Source organism: Petaurus breviceps, unplaced genomic scaffold (genome assembly GCF_028583685.1).
Source record: "Petaurus breviceps papuanus isolate PSGF00001 unplaced genomic scaffold, PetGlider_PUasm1.0 91133, whole genome shotgun sequence".
Lineage (NCBI taxonomy): Eukaryota > Metazoa > Chordata > Mammalia > Diprotodontia > Petauridae > Petaurus > Petaurus breviceps.
Window position 1 is genome coordinate 100,185,848 of NW_027187419.1, and position 15,111 is coordinate 100,200,958.

Here is a 15,111-nt window from a genome sequence, read left to right on the forward strand (position 1 = left end):
TTTGATTAATATTTGGGTTGAAGATTCTGTGGTGATACAAAATCATTAAGCATATTCTAAACCAAAGCAAGATTTCTGATAATTTGCAATGTGACTGCAGGTAAGCCTTTGTCTCAGTCTTCTCATCAGCAAAATTAGAACAATAAATCTCAAATTAGGGCATAATTAGGAGTTGTAAAGAAATTTAAACTTGCATTCGCCTGGGTTTACCTATAACAGGAATCCAGACAACTAATACATTTGTTGTTTAGTCATTTCAGTCGTGTCTGACTCTTTATGCCCCCATTTGGGGTTTTCTTGGCAAAGATAGTGGAGTATCTTTTGCCATTTCCTTCTCCAGCTCATTTTACAGATAAGGAATGAGGCACACAGGGTTAAGTGACTTGACCAGGCTCACACAAATAGTGTCTGAGGCTGGATTTGAACTCAGGTCTTCCTGACTCCAGGCCTAGAGGTCTATTCATTATGCCACCTAGCTGCCCCTCTAATACATTTAGGTAACTTCAATTAAATCAACTACTTCTCCTTTTCATAATTAACTTGTCTATTTATACTTCTATGAACTTCGTTTGGATCTCTAATAAATGGAAGCAGTTAAGTGGATAGAGCACACAAACTTAGAATCAGGATGACTGGAATTCAAATCCTGCCTAAGGCACTTACTAGATGTGTGTCCCTAGGCAAGTAAGTTAACCTTCATCTACCTGAGTTTCCTCATCTTTAAAAATGAGGATAATAGGTGCGGCTAGGTGGTGCAGTGAATAGAGCACTGGCCCTGGAGTCAGGAGGACCTGAGTTCAAATGTAGCCTCAGACACTTAACACTTACTAGCTGTGTGACTTTGGGCAAGTCACTTAATCCCAACTGCCCTCCAAAAAGCAAAAAAAAAAAAAATGAGGATAATAATAGCACTTACCTCACAGGGATCAAATGAGTTAACATATAGAAAGCACTTTGTAAAACCTTAAAGTACATTGCTGTTTAGTCATACAGTCATGTCTGATTCTTTGTGACTCCATGGACCATAGCACACAGGGTCCCTTTAGCCTCCATCTCCCAAAGTTTGTCCAAGTTGACGTTCATTGTTTCCATGACACTATCTATCCATCTCATCTTCTGCTATCTCTCTCCCAACAATCAGAGTGTTTTCCACTGAGTCCTGTCTTCTCATAATATGTCCAAAGTATTTAAGCTTTGGCTTCAGTATTTGACCTTCTAGTGAATAGCCTGAATTAATTTCCTTAAGGACTAACTTATTTGATCACTTTGCTGTCTAAGGGATTCTCAAAAGTCTTCTTCAGCACCACAATTTGAAAGTATAGACTCTGAAACATTCAGCTTTCCTTATAAGCGGTCTAACTTTCACAGCCATTCATCGCTACATGAAAAAACACAGCTTTGACTATACAAACTTTTGTCAGAAAGGTGATATATCTGCTTTTTAGTATGCTGTCCAAATTTGCCATTGCTTTCCTTCCAAGGAACAAATGTCTTTCAGTTTCATGGATACAGTTGTCATCTGCAGTGATCTTTAAGCCCAAAAATATAAAATCTGACACTGCTTCCATTTCTTCTTCCTCTATTTACCAGAAGTGATGGGACCAGTTGCCAAAATTTTAGTTTTTTTGATGTCAAAATTCAAGTAATCTTTTATACTTTTCTCTTTCACCCTCATCACAAATTTCCTTAATTCCTTTTCACTTTCTGTCATTCAGAGGGTTATCATCTGCATATCTTAGATTGTTGATAATTTTCCTGGCAACTTTAATTCTGGCTTTTGATTCATCTAGCCTGTCATTTTACATTATGTACTCTGCATATAAGTTAAATATATAAGGTAACAATATATAGCCTTGTCATACTCCTTTCCCAAACTTAAACCAATCAGTTGGTTCTAACAGTTGCTTCTTGGCCCACTTGTCTCTGCATGATCTGGTACTCCCATCTTTTTGAAGACTTGAGCCATTTTGTTGTGATTCACAGAGTCAAAGGCTAATAAAGCAAAAGGAGGTGTTTTTCAAGAACTCCCTTGCTTTCTCCATAATCCAGTGAATGGATAGAGTAAAAACTTGGAATCAGCAATTTGGTCTCTAGTTCCTTTGCGTCATCCAGCTCTTGTGATGATTCTTGGTTCACATATTGCTGGAGCCTAGCTTGCAGAATCTTAAGTAGTTTATTTTACACATAACACTTCACACTCTTGCTCTAGAGACCAAGAAAAAAAGATTTCTTTTTAATTTGGTACCTATTAAGCACATTAGAGACATTCACACACTCCTTGCTAGTGTGAAATAAGAACAATTGTTTGGTAATTTGAACATTTCTTAACATTGCCCTTCTTTAGGATTGGGACATAAACTGATCTTTTCTATTCCAGTGTCTACCACTGATTTTTCCAAATTTGCTGGCATATTTACTACAGCACTTTAAGTACTAAGTAAAAGTATTTATTATTATTATTATCTGAAATGCCTATTTTCTTAGTATGTGCATTACCTTAGTTACAAGCACCCCACCTATTAAAGACTCATATGGACAATGAGCTATGTTCTGTTGTCATACAGTGGCAAGAGTGCTGGATAACAACAACCAATCATTAATTTGGAATTGTCTATAATTAACAGTAGGTGAAGAAAGGTGTTGAATTTGGAGTCAGAAAGACCCAAATTGAAATTCTACCTCAATCACTTACTTGTTCTACAACCCTGGCAAAGTCATTTAAGTCATTCTCTCAGCCTAAGTTTCCCCCTCTATAAGATGGGGGATAATTAAGGGCATTGACCTCTTCAATGGGTTGTTGTGGGGATCAAATGAGATAATAAATAGAGAATGCTCAGTAAACCATAAAATGCTATCTCAGTGGCAGTTAATTGGTGCATTGGTTAAAGTGCTAGCCCTGTAGCCAGGAAGACATGAGTTCAAATCAAGTCTCACAGGCTTGCTAGCTGTGTGATCTTGGGCAAATTAAAAACAAAACAAAACAAAACCGAGTAATAATCTTTTACCTGCCTCAGTTTCACCCACCTCTCAGGATTGTTGTGCGGAACAAACAAGGTATTTCTATTGTGCTTTACAAACCTTGAAGCACTGTAACAATGCTCATCAACTATTATTTTTACTACAAATGTTAGCTATTGTTATTACAAATGCTAGCTATTATTAGTATTATTAACATTACAGAGCTCTTCTCCCCTAAAATTCGATTATATTTTAGTTTGCAGAAAACTACTTAACATTAAAATAGAATTACTCTAATTTTTTTGGGCCACTATTCCTGTTTTAGGCTAGTTTCTGAATTAGAGTGTAAACTCTTTAAGGGTAAGGATCATTTCTTATTTTTCTCTTTTACCCCTTACTGTACTTCAGCTTAGAGTTAAGCACACTATTTTGTTGTTCAGTTATTTCAATTGTGACCTAATCTTTGTGATACCATTTGGAATTTTCTTGGCAAAGATATTAGGCTGGTTTGCCATTTCCTTCTCCAGTTCATTTTATAGATGAGGAACTGAGGTAAACAGGGTTAAATGACTTGCCCAGGATCACACAGCTAGAATGACTTAATGAGGCCATATTTGAACTCGGGTATTCTGACTTCAGGCTTGGTGCTATATTGTATCATGCTACCTAGATACCCAACTATGTGCACATTATAGACATGTAGTAAATATTTGTTGACGAATTATACATTGAACTCCAACCTTCGTAAAACTAAAATTCAAGGAAAAGAAGCTGGCCAAAGACATATGTAAAAATTAGTCATAAGAAAATAAAATCTGAGATAATCCTGGGTCTCTCAAGTAATCAAGGACCCTACAGAATGAGCACATAATTTCACTTTTACTATTATCAAATGCAATTCACTGTTTTAATTTGCATTTCTCCTTATTATTATTGATTCGGCACATTCAATTGGGACATTTTCATAGCTTATATTTCTTCTCTTGAAAACCTTATACTGGAAATGGCTTTGGGTCTTATATATATGAATAAAATTCCTACATATCTTGGCTATCTGACCTTCATCAGAGATAACTGATATGAAATGTGAAGATATTTTTTACCCAACTGATAGCTTCTTTTCTCACTGATTCTTACTGATCCTGCTTAGGCAAAACCATAATTTTATGCAATTAAAATCATTTATTTTACATTTTATGATCAACTCTGTCCCCCAACATTAATCTGAATGGTACGTCCTTCATCTAATGGTACCACTATTTTTTTTTATAATATCTTTTACAATAAATAAGAATTTACATTGTTTGTCCCTTTGGAGCTTATCTCTGGCATATAGTATCAGACAAAACCCAATTTCTACCAAACAGTTTTCCAGTTTCCCTAGTAGCTCTTATCAACAGGGAGTCTTTATCCTGGTAGTTTGCGTTCTTGGCTGTGGAGAACACGAGGTTCCTATGTTTGGCTGCTTCGTGACCTTGTTTACCTGTCTGTTCCAATGATCAACTTTTCTATTTTTTTAACCAGTACTGAAGAGTTTCATGACTACTGTTTTATAATATATGAGGTCTCGTAATACTAAACTTTCCATCATTCCTTCATCTAAAAAAATTGTCTCCCCTGAGAGATCTTTTTTTTTTTTCCTAATGTGTTTTATGATTATTTCTCTAGTTCTACAAAGGAACCTCTTGGCAGTCTGACTGGTACAGTACTAAATCTTTTCATATTAATTTCCCTAAAACACTGCTTTCACAAAATCTTTCCTTAGCCCTGTAAAATGTCCATGGATTTCTACTGCCTACTAGATAAAGTCCAAGCATCCTGCTAGGCTGATATCGAAGGTCCTTCATAATCAGTATCTACACGAGGCTGTTCACAATCTACCTTTCCAAGCTTTATTTGTACAACTCTACAAGATGAACTCCCTCTTCCAGTCAAGTTGGTCTATTAGCTCTCTGAGCCCCTAAGAACAAACCTTGTATGTTTCTTATTCTAATGCCATTCTTCAAGGCCAAGTTCAAATCCCACTTCCTCTATAGAGTCTTAGCTGCTACTTCCACCTACACTGTCATCTGCCCTCTCTCAGCCTCTACAATACCACTGACTGGGCTCTTATACACTAGCTTATCCTTGAAGCATTTTTTTCATGTATATGTCTCATTTTTCCAGTGTCTTACTGGCACTGACCATGCCTTATTTATCTTTCTGAGGAATCTGCCACTGTACATAACACAGTACCTTGTATGTTCCAGATGCTAAATATTTAGTTGAGTTAATTTATATAAGAAATATTCTACTATGTAATTCTTGCATGTAACCTCTTTAGTTGGTATATAATTTCTTTTTCTTCTCTCTCACACCTGGTATTTTAATTCAATCACCACTTTAGACCAGGGGGAAAAACTGACATTTGATCTTTATTTAGATTCCAGAATGGCCTCCTAACACAAGTGGTAGATTAATATTTAAAACTGGCACACACACAAAGAAAAACTATACTGTAGCAGCCAAGCAGGCCTCCACTGGTCTCTCTCTACAACACTGTCACATAATGTACTTTCTTAATACAAGAGCAGTCGTGGAATGATGAATCATCATTAGAAATAACTGCCTAAGTTGCTTAAATGGAACAAAGCTTTGGGCTGTGCCTCCAAACTGTTCTAAACTGGCCATATTTTTCCATCAGTGTCCAATAAGGATACTAAGTGACAGTATTAGTAGTAGACTTAAATGCTTATTTTCTAATATGGGGGTATCTACCAGGATCTCAGAAGGAAAAAAAAAACGGTTTTTCTTATGGCACTGGAAAATAAGTAACAAGATAGTTTCCTTTCTTTTTTTTAAATAAGGGACAGATTTCAAGCTACTCTGACTTTAATGTAAGCAATTCTTCATTGCATATGTTGGATTTGGTTGATTTGTGGCTAGTTTCACTGACATTTTTCTCCCTCTTTTATTTTTGTTCTTCATTATAAGGAATGGCTCACTGGATGGGAGAGGGAGAGGGATAAAATGGGAAAAGAAGGTGAAGTAGTGACAACAGTATTCAATATAAGATTTTTTAATGAAAAAAATCCAAGAAAATTTAAAAATGAGAAATATGGGGCAATAAACTTATTTAATTTAATATACAGATATATATTTAAAACTGTATAAAAATTCAGTTTCATATGCAATCCTCTTCTTTGTACATTAAAAAAATGCATTTGTTGATGATTAAGTCTATTTTTAAAAAAGGAACTTTTTGAAAAAATATCTAAATGAGTAAGCCACTGTTATTGAATTGAGGAAAAATATTGGCTGGATTGTACTTCACTACAAGAATGAAGGAAATGATTTCGGAAAGGGGAGGGGAGAGCTAAATCAGCAAACAAAGAAATAGCACTGTTATGTCTAAAAGATAAATGAAAGAGAAAGCCAAACCTTGTGGATAAAAAGCCTGGACTGGGAGTAAAACATGTATAATTTGCATGAACATAACCATAGGAATTAAGTACAAAACAGTTTTCAGATTAACTTCAAATCTGCTCTTGAAATAGAAGATGGGCAAATGACAATAACATTAACAACAGCAAAAACAATAGCTAAACACATATAGCACTTGCTATGTGCCAGATGCTGCATTAAGCGTTTTACAAGAATTATTTTATTTAATTTTTAGCACAATCCTGGAGAGTAGGTGCTAATATTACCCCCATTTTACAATTGAGGAAACTGAGACAGAGGTGAAGTGACTTATCTGGAGTCACATAATAGTAAATGTCTAGGGCTGGATTTGAATCAGGTCTTCCTCTCTGACCCATACAGGTCAGGCACTCTTCCCACTAATCATCCAGCTGCCTCTATACCTTAAAGACCTAGACGTTTTAAGTAAAGGCTACATTAGCAGTACCAGCCAAAACTATGTATTTATATTCAAATACTGAGTTCCAATCTGACCTCTTTCCTGATTGTCAATCTTAAATTTCCAAATACTTACTAAACTACACTTACAATGTTCTTAAGCCAATTTAAATTCAACATATTTTAAATCAAATTTGTCTTCTAAAAACTGATTTCCCTTCCAGAATTCACTCCAGATTATAACTGATATTCACAGAGGGATAGGGACTGGTCCTGTAATTTCACTGGCATAGGTAGGAAACTCTATAGAAGAAGACTCTCCCTCTACCAATACTTATTTTTCTACCACATTTTAAAATTTGCAAAGATCTTGACAAAGATTATTTCTCTTGGGTTTCAAACAACTCTGAGAGCTAGTTAATAGAGTCTGATTATCCCCATTTTACAGAGATGATAATGAGGGGTCTCATCAATCCTACACACCAGGACCAGATTTATTTCCCTAAAATACTGTTTTCATCATGTCATTTTCCTGTTCACAAACCTTCAATAACTCCTAATGGCCTATAGGATAAAATTCAAACATCTTAGTCTGGTATACGAGGTTGACCAGCTGACCCAACTCACTCACTTCTTTCTATTTCCCTGTATAGATGTTCTAATCTTGTCACACTGACTCAAACATAGTTCTCCCAACACCCCTTAGGTTTTCTCATTTTCGTGCTTTGGTTCACCCCATTTCTCCTTCTTGGAACACACTTTTCCCTTATCCCTTCCTATCCAAGTCTTCCCACTGATGGGAGTTCTCTTTTTCCTTTAGGGAAACAGAAAGGTACAGTAGAAATAGCATTGCCTTTGGATTAAGAGGACATGGGTTCAAATCCAGCCTCTACTACTATCTGGGAGACTTTAGGCAAGTCATTTAGCCTTCAAGTTTCTCAGTTTCCTCACCTGAAAAGAGAGGCTGGGTTGGACTTCGATAACCTCTGATGTTCCTTTCAGATAAACAGATCGTCCTTTGAATTCACTGCATTTATTGTTACAACAACTTTCAGAACTTAGTATTTCCTGCTTTGCATTGCTAGACATCTATTTTAGATGTATGAGATATATTCTGAATTAAACCATAAGTTTCCTAAGGGTGGAAACTTTTCTATCACAAACTTGGGGTTCAGTCAGTATTCACTGATATGTGTATGGGAAAGAGTGGATAAGGAGGAGTTAACAGCGGGGCTGCCTAACTGGGATGGAGCCTAATGGTTCATTAGGCAGATCGGTGAAAGAAGGTGAGTATAGAGCTAACAAGACAGGAATATTAGGATCCTCCTATCACTAAAGCTGATAAGGACACTTGAAAAGTTCCACTTTCCCAATCTTGACTAAAAAGTAATTCAGGGTTCAAAGGGCAGAATCCATGAGAACTAACCTTGCCTTTATATTCATAATAATAACATATACACACAATAATATATAACAATATCATATAGGCAATGCTTACTATGTGCAAAGCACCATACTAGGCATTTTATAATTATTATCTCATTTGATTCTTTTTTGTTTTTTGGAGGGAAATTGGGGTTAAGTAACTTGCCCAAGGTCACACAGCTAGGTTGTGTGTGTGTGTGTGTGTGTGTGTGTGTGTGAAGTGTCTGAGGCCGGATCTGAACTCAGGTCCTCCTGACTCCAGGGCCAGCGCTCTCTACTCACTGAGCCACTTAGCCTCCCCAATCTCATTTGATTCTTACAACAACCCTGGAGATTAGGTACTATTATTTTACAGAAGAGGAAACTGAGGTAAAGTTGAAGTGATTTGTCCAAGGTCACACATTCATTGAAGACTTTTGGCCTCTGTCTTTAAATGACATTATTTGATCGGTCATTTCCCTGGCATTGGCTACCATCACATGAAAACAAAAAGACTACAACTAATTTTAACCACCGATAATATCAAATTTAAATAACCACTCACCACATGTTGTGTTCATAAACTTTGGCTGGGTTTGTTAAAATCCGTGATCCAAGAGGCACGGTTGGCCGATCGTTACTTTGAAACCTTAATGGCATCTTTCTTTTCCTTAGATGGGAAGCCAAAATTCTGTGAATTGCATTCATTTTAATTGGACACCTGGGAAGTTACAAATGATTCATTATTTGACATTTGTTAAATGCTGCATAGAGGAGGCAATAACAACAGACCCTAGGTTAATATATATAGTAAACAATATTATATAATAAATATATATTCATTTATTATATATAAAACTAAATATAAATTATATAAGAATAAATATAATAAAGATATAATAAAAGAGGAGAAATATACAAGGTAGATACTGAAAAAGAACTTCAGGGGATGAAAGAAAGCATCACTGCTTCTCTCTTTCACAGTCACTCAAGGTGAAATAGGGAGCAAGAAGATAGGGAGGGCATGACATTGGCTCATACCCTTTACTAGCCTTGGGTGGCTATTTATTTTATTAAAATTAAGAACATGACCAAGAAGTATGAACTCAACATCTAGATTTCGCTCATTTAAAATATTATTAAGTGTGCTTTTGGATGTATGTAAACTTTGTTATAAAAATTTCAGGCAACTATATATCCGAAACATATTTCCTTTGCATCAGGGATGAAAAACTAAATATAGCCATAGTAAATTGGAAAGCCAATCTATTTGGTTTCATTCCCCAGGCTAAGCTAAATGATGAAGACAATGTAGTCCAATGTAACAAATGCTGTATATTAAGATAGAATAGCATGAGTTTTTGGTTTTACCTATCTTCTGGTTAATTTATTTCACCATACAGACTGGTTATTTTCAAACACAGGCTATTCCACAACCACAACCTGTGGCCCTAATCCTGGTCTAATATCTCACAAATATGAGCAAAGGGGAATCTAGTGAGAGGAGGGGTAGATCAATACATACTCCTAGAAAAACAATTCCAAATATAGTGGGTCTACAGAGCCATCTTAATTTCATATTGGCAAGCATCTCTCTGAAATTAAAATACACAGATCTGAAATGCTGCTCTGAAGAGCTTGCTAGTTTTAGCAGAAATCCACCTCTGCTGAGCATTCCACACTGATCACTCATTCATTGCAGAATCCCTAACACTATAAGCTGTCAACGAGAAATGGATATACCAAAAGGTATGTATACAAAATATATACCAGACTATTCTAGAACCTGATTAGGCACTAAAATAACATTTACTATACACATTTCTCCATCTTACTAAAAGTCAAAGTGCTTAAGGAGTAAAAATTCTAGATTGAATAGGAAAATCTCAAAAACATTTAATAGTGCTTCTAAACATATAATTCTAGTCTCTCCTATTTTTTAAAAATACTACATTGTGGTTACTAAAAAAATGTTATGACTCCATTCAAATGTGGCTAGCAATGATAAGAAATAAAGTGTTCACTAGCTAATGAAGATGATTCTGCTTTTGGTTTTTCTTATTCTACTTAATGCAAGCTCTTCTTAGGAAGGAAGGGAAATGGAAAGTTCCACCTACTACTACCTTTACCTAGATATGTCTTTGTTCTTTCTCTCCTTCCACATTTTCCACATGATGGCTAAAATCCTATCTGCACAATTATTTTATTTTTAAAGGCTCTCTATGTCAAAATGTATTCTATAAAACCTCTGGCGTGCTGAATAGGACAAATGGAATACACCTAGAAAGAGGCAAACTGCTTCAATATGTGCACAGAGGCAAACCCTTTCAATCCAGGATGGCCAAATTAAAGGAAAATTTCAATCCTTAAATCAGCTATATGCCCTCAGGTGTACACATATTCATATATATGAGGAAAGGCAGAGAGAGGGAAAGGGGTGGGAGACAGACACAGAGACATGTAGGGAATATATGCGCATACTTTCTCTCTTATTATATTATCTTTCCCATTATAATAGACCTATATACTGTGCAGCAAAGAATTGGGGAAAGAAAGAGCCAGAACCAGTCTAGCCATTGTGTACTTCAAGAAAATGTCCAAAGGAGTCACTTTCTTGCTGGACTACTCCTCTCCCTGCCCCACCCCCTTACACTGAGGAGAGGAAAAAGTCTTAATTAGTTCCCAGCTTGAAAGAAACTTTTCCATATTTGTATTTCTAGCATTTGTGGTCTGTGCCATTAATTTGGCACCCACTATATGCTTCTCCCTATTGTTAAATTATCTTTTTATGGGTATGGTTTATGTCCTTTCTCCAACTAGGCAGCAAGCTGTTCGGAAGCAGAGATACCCCATCCATAGTAATTTTGTCAGCAGAAAGCAATCAAAAATTAATGACTGACAGCTCGGAAATATAAAGTAATGGTTGATATTTTGGTGTGAATTTCCCCATAAAGGGGCTTCCACACAGGATACCAAGAGATACCTAACTTTTTTTAGGCTGGCTCTCTGACCATTCCCCTCCAGCAGAGTAAGCAGTGAGTAGGGCACTGAAATAGGTTTAAAATGTAAAAAATCACCAAAAACAACAGAACATTAGGGCTGGAAGGGATCTTAGAAATCACCTAGACCAACCACCCTCGTTTTACAGTTAAGGAAAGTAACATTCAGAGAAGTTAAAGGATTTGTTCAAGGTCACATGGCTAGTAAGTAGCAGAGCCTAGACTTGAACCCACATCTTTTGATTTGTGAACATCCATTTTACATGACCTTGCTCCAGTCTTGAGCCCCATTTTCCAAATGAAAATCTAATCTGAGGTGGTGATAGGAGAGTCAGTCAATAAACATTTAAGTACCTACTATCTGCCAGGCATTGTACAAAGTGCTGGAGAGACAAAGAAAGGCAGAAGACAGTCCCTGATCTTAAGGAACTTAGAGTCTAATGGGGGAGACAATGCAAACAACTATGCACTAGTAAAATACATACAGGATAAATTAAAAATAACTGCAAAGGAAAGTACTGTTATTAAGGGGGAATGGGAAAGGCTTCCAGGAGAAGGGGGGTTTTAGCTGGTAATTGAAGAAAGCTAAGAGGTGGAGATGATGAAGAAGAGAATTCTAGGCATGAAGAACAACTACCAGAGAAAACGCATGTAAGTCAGGAGATGGAGTATCCTGCGTGAGGGAACAGCAGAAGGCCAGTGTCCCTGAATGGCAGAGTATGTGGCCAGGTGTTAGAAGATTGGAAATGGAGATGGGGAGATTATAAAGGGCTTTAAATGCCAAACAGAAGATTTTATATTTGATCCTGAAAGTAACAGGGAGTCATTGAATTTACTGGGTAGGAATGGGAAGGATGACTTGGTCAGACCTACACTTTAGGAAGATCACTTTGGCAGCTAAATGAAGGGCAGATTAGAGTGGGGAGAGACTGGAGTGGGGAGAGGCTTGTGGCAGGCAGAACAACCAGCAGGCCACTGTGAACAGCTTTTAGTAGGGTAAAGTATATCTTTGGCATTCTCCCCACCCTAACACTAGACCCTTGTTCCACCCACACAACTGGCTCAACATCCCAGCATTCTCTAATTTGTGAACAAAGTTTTTATTAATTAATTAATTTAAATTTAATTTGTTAATTAGTAATTAATTTTTATTAGAGCTGTATATCTTTTATGATAACATAAACTTTAATCTTGTTTTCAGGTCTTTGTCTCCCCAATTCTCTGGCAGACGAGGTCTCTTGTTTCATGATTTTCAGGAACACAATCCTCAGTATAAATTGGGGTTAGACAGTAATGGTCATTAGACAGAAAGTAAGCCTCATTTTAGGGGAAGGAAGGAAGGAAGGAAAACCAAAAATATAGGCAGTTACCTTTTAATTGCCAGGGCTGATTTTTAGCTTGCACAAAGTCAGAGAACAGTGAGAGAAGATATCTAGGGACTGGGAAATCTTGGGACACTCCTACTGAAGCTTAGAATATCCCATAAAGGATTTTAAGTTGTTTGTGTTTCTGTTTCTCTGCTTGGTAGGTTGCAAATGGCTTGGCTCAAACTGCGCTACCACATCCCTGTTTGCTGCACATTGTCTTGTTGTAAAATGCCTATGTCGTCTTCCAGCAGTCAAAAGGTTGGCCACATTTGCTTTAATTTACATTCTGTGTGTTCCGGCAGCCTTACTTTTCCTTACCTACAGATGAACAGCTTCATTTCACCATTCTACATTGGCCTTCTTCTTAAAAGTCCTACCAAGGTCAAAATAAAATAGAAAGACTATCACTTCCACACCATTCCCTCAAAAAGATCTCACTACAGGGGCGGCCAGGTGGCTCAGCGAGTAAGAGCACCAGCTCCAGTGTCAGGATGACCTGGGGATCAAATCTGGGCTCAGACACTCAGCACCACACCCAGAAATAACTGGCTGTATAACCTTGAGCAAGTTACTTAACCCCAATTGCTTAAAAAAAGAAAAAAAAAGATCTCACTACTGGTGACCCAGGACTGTCAATAAGTGTGACTCAAACATATCACCAAGGAAATCAAATCTGCTATGCATCTCAACTGCTTACAGATATCGGCAATACAACAGTATCACCATCAATAAATTTGATTAAGGTTCTGTGGTAACACAGAGGGCATATTGCATATGCAGAGGGATTAACTAGCTTGCCCTCTAGCTGTTTACCTCTTTGAGAACATACAAGAGTGAGGACAATCCTATAAAAGACTGTGGATTGGAAATGAGTTAAGAAGGAATAATATGCCGCAGAGCCAAGATGTCAGAGAAAAGGCAGGGACTCTCCTGAGCTTTCTCCTCCAAGCAACTTAAAATAATGCTAAAAAACCAAATTTTGAAGTGGCAGAACCCACTCCACCTCCCCCCCAAAAAGTAGATATCATCTTTCAAGAAATTATCAAAGGGGGCGGCCAGGTAGCACAGCGAGTAAGAGCACCGGCTCCAGTGTTGAGAAGACCTGGAGATCGAATCCCAGGCCCGGGCTCAGACACTTAGCACCCAGCCAGACACACCTGGCCGTGTAACCTTGAGCAAGTTACTTAACCCCAATTGCTTAAGGGAGGCCAGGTGGCTCAGTGAGTAAGAGCACCGGCTCCAGTGTTGGGATGACCTGGATCAAAATCCGGGCTCAGATACTCAGCACCACACCCAGAAATAATAACTGGCCGTGTAACCTTGAGCAAGTTACTTAACCCCGATTGCTAAAAAAAAAAAAAAAGAAATTATCAAAGAAAGTTGCCCTGATATTCTAGAATCAGAGAGGAAAATAGAAATTGAAAGAATCCACCAATCACTTCCTGAAAGAGATCCCAAAATGAAAACTCCCAGAATTATAGTTAATTCCAGAGCTCCCAGATCAAGGAGAAAATACTTCAAAGAGAAACAATTCAAATATTATGGAGCCACAGTCAGGAGAACACAAGATTTACCAGTTTCTACATTAAAGAATCAGAAGACTTGGAATATGTAATATTCTGGAGGGCAAAAGAGCTAGGATTACAACCAAGAATTACCTACCCAACAAAACTGAGTATAATCCTTCAGAGGGAAAAATGGACATTTAAAGAAATAGAGGACTTTCAAGCAATCCTGATGAAAAGACCAGAACTGAATAGAAAATCTGACTTTCAAATACAAGACTCAAGAGAAGCATAAAAAAGGTAAAACAGGAAAGAGAAATCATTGGGGATCAAAACTTTCTCATTATTAGGGTAGTTAAAATGAACATACATAGAGGGAATGGACGTGAGTTCAATATGATGGGATGACTGTCTAAAAAAAAAAATTAAAGGATGAGAAAGAAGACTGCACTAGAGGAAAGGGAAAGGGAGAAATAGAATGGCCTAAGAGTCTGGAAAGAGCTTTTACAGTGGAGGAAAAGATGGGAGAAGTGGGGCGTTTAGGGGGGAGAGAAGTATGTGAACCTTACTCTCATTTGAATTGGCTCAAAGAGGAATAACCTACACACACAATTGGGTGTAGAAATCTAACTCACCATACAGAAAAGTAGGAGGGAAAAGGCATAAAAGGGGGGCAGGGATTTGTCTTCTTCTATTAGGACAAATAAGATGAGGTGAAAGTCAGAAGTAAAACACTTTTGAGAATGGACAGGGTAAAAGGAGACAGAAAGAGTAGGATAAACAGGGGGGGAGTACATAGCAATCATAACTGTGAAAAAAAATTGCAGCAAGTTTCTCTAAAAAGGACCTCATTTCTCAAATATATAGACAACTAAGTCAAATTTATAGAGATAAGAGCCATTCTGCAATTGATACATGATCAAAGGATATGAACAGGTAGTTTTCAGATAAGTAATCAAAACTATCAATACTCATGTAAAAATGCTCTAAATCACTATTGATTAGAGAAATGTAAATTAAAACAACTCTTAGCTACCA

The 15,111-nt window shown here is 37.1% G+C and overlaps 1 protein-coding gene across 6 annotated transcripts in view; it reads right to left on the reverse strand.

The window, feature by feature from the left end:
• METTL8 (methyltransferase 8, tRNA N3-cytidine) overlaps positions 1 to 15,111 on the reverse strand; it is a 130,239-nt gene that overhangs the window by 79,352 nt on the left and 35,776 nt on the right. For 3 of the 6 annotated variants that reach the window (XM_069080045.1, XM_069080040.1, XM_069080043.1), the window contains exon 2: positions 8,768 to 8,923. The exons of 1 other annotated variant lie outside the window; for it this stretch is intronic. In XM_069080045.1, the coding sequence (XP_068936146.1) occupies positions 8,768 to 8,910 (143 nt within the window). In that variant the 5' untranslated portion in view covers positions 8,911 to 8,923. Of the gene's footprint in view, positions 1 to 916; positions 2,206 to 8,767; positions 8,924 to 15,111 lie in introns of those variants that run through there. 2 more of the 6 variants (XM_069080044.1, XM_069080042.1) reach the window with 1 other exon arrangement.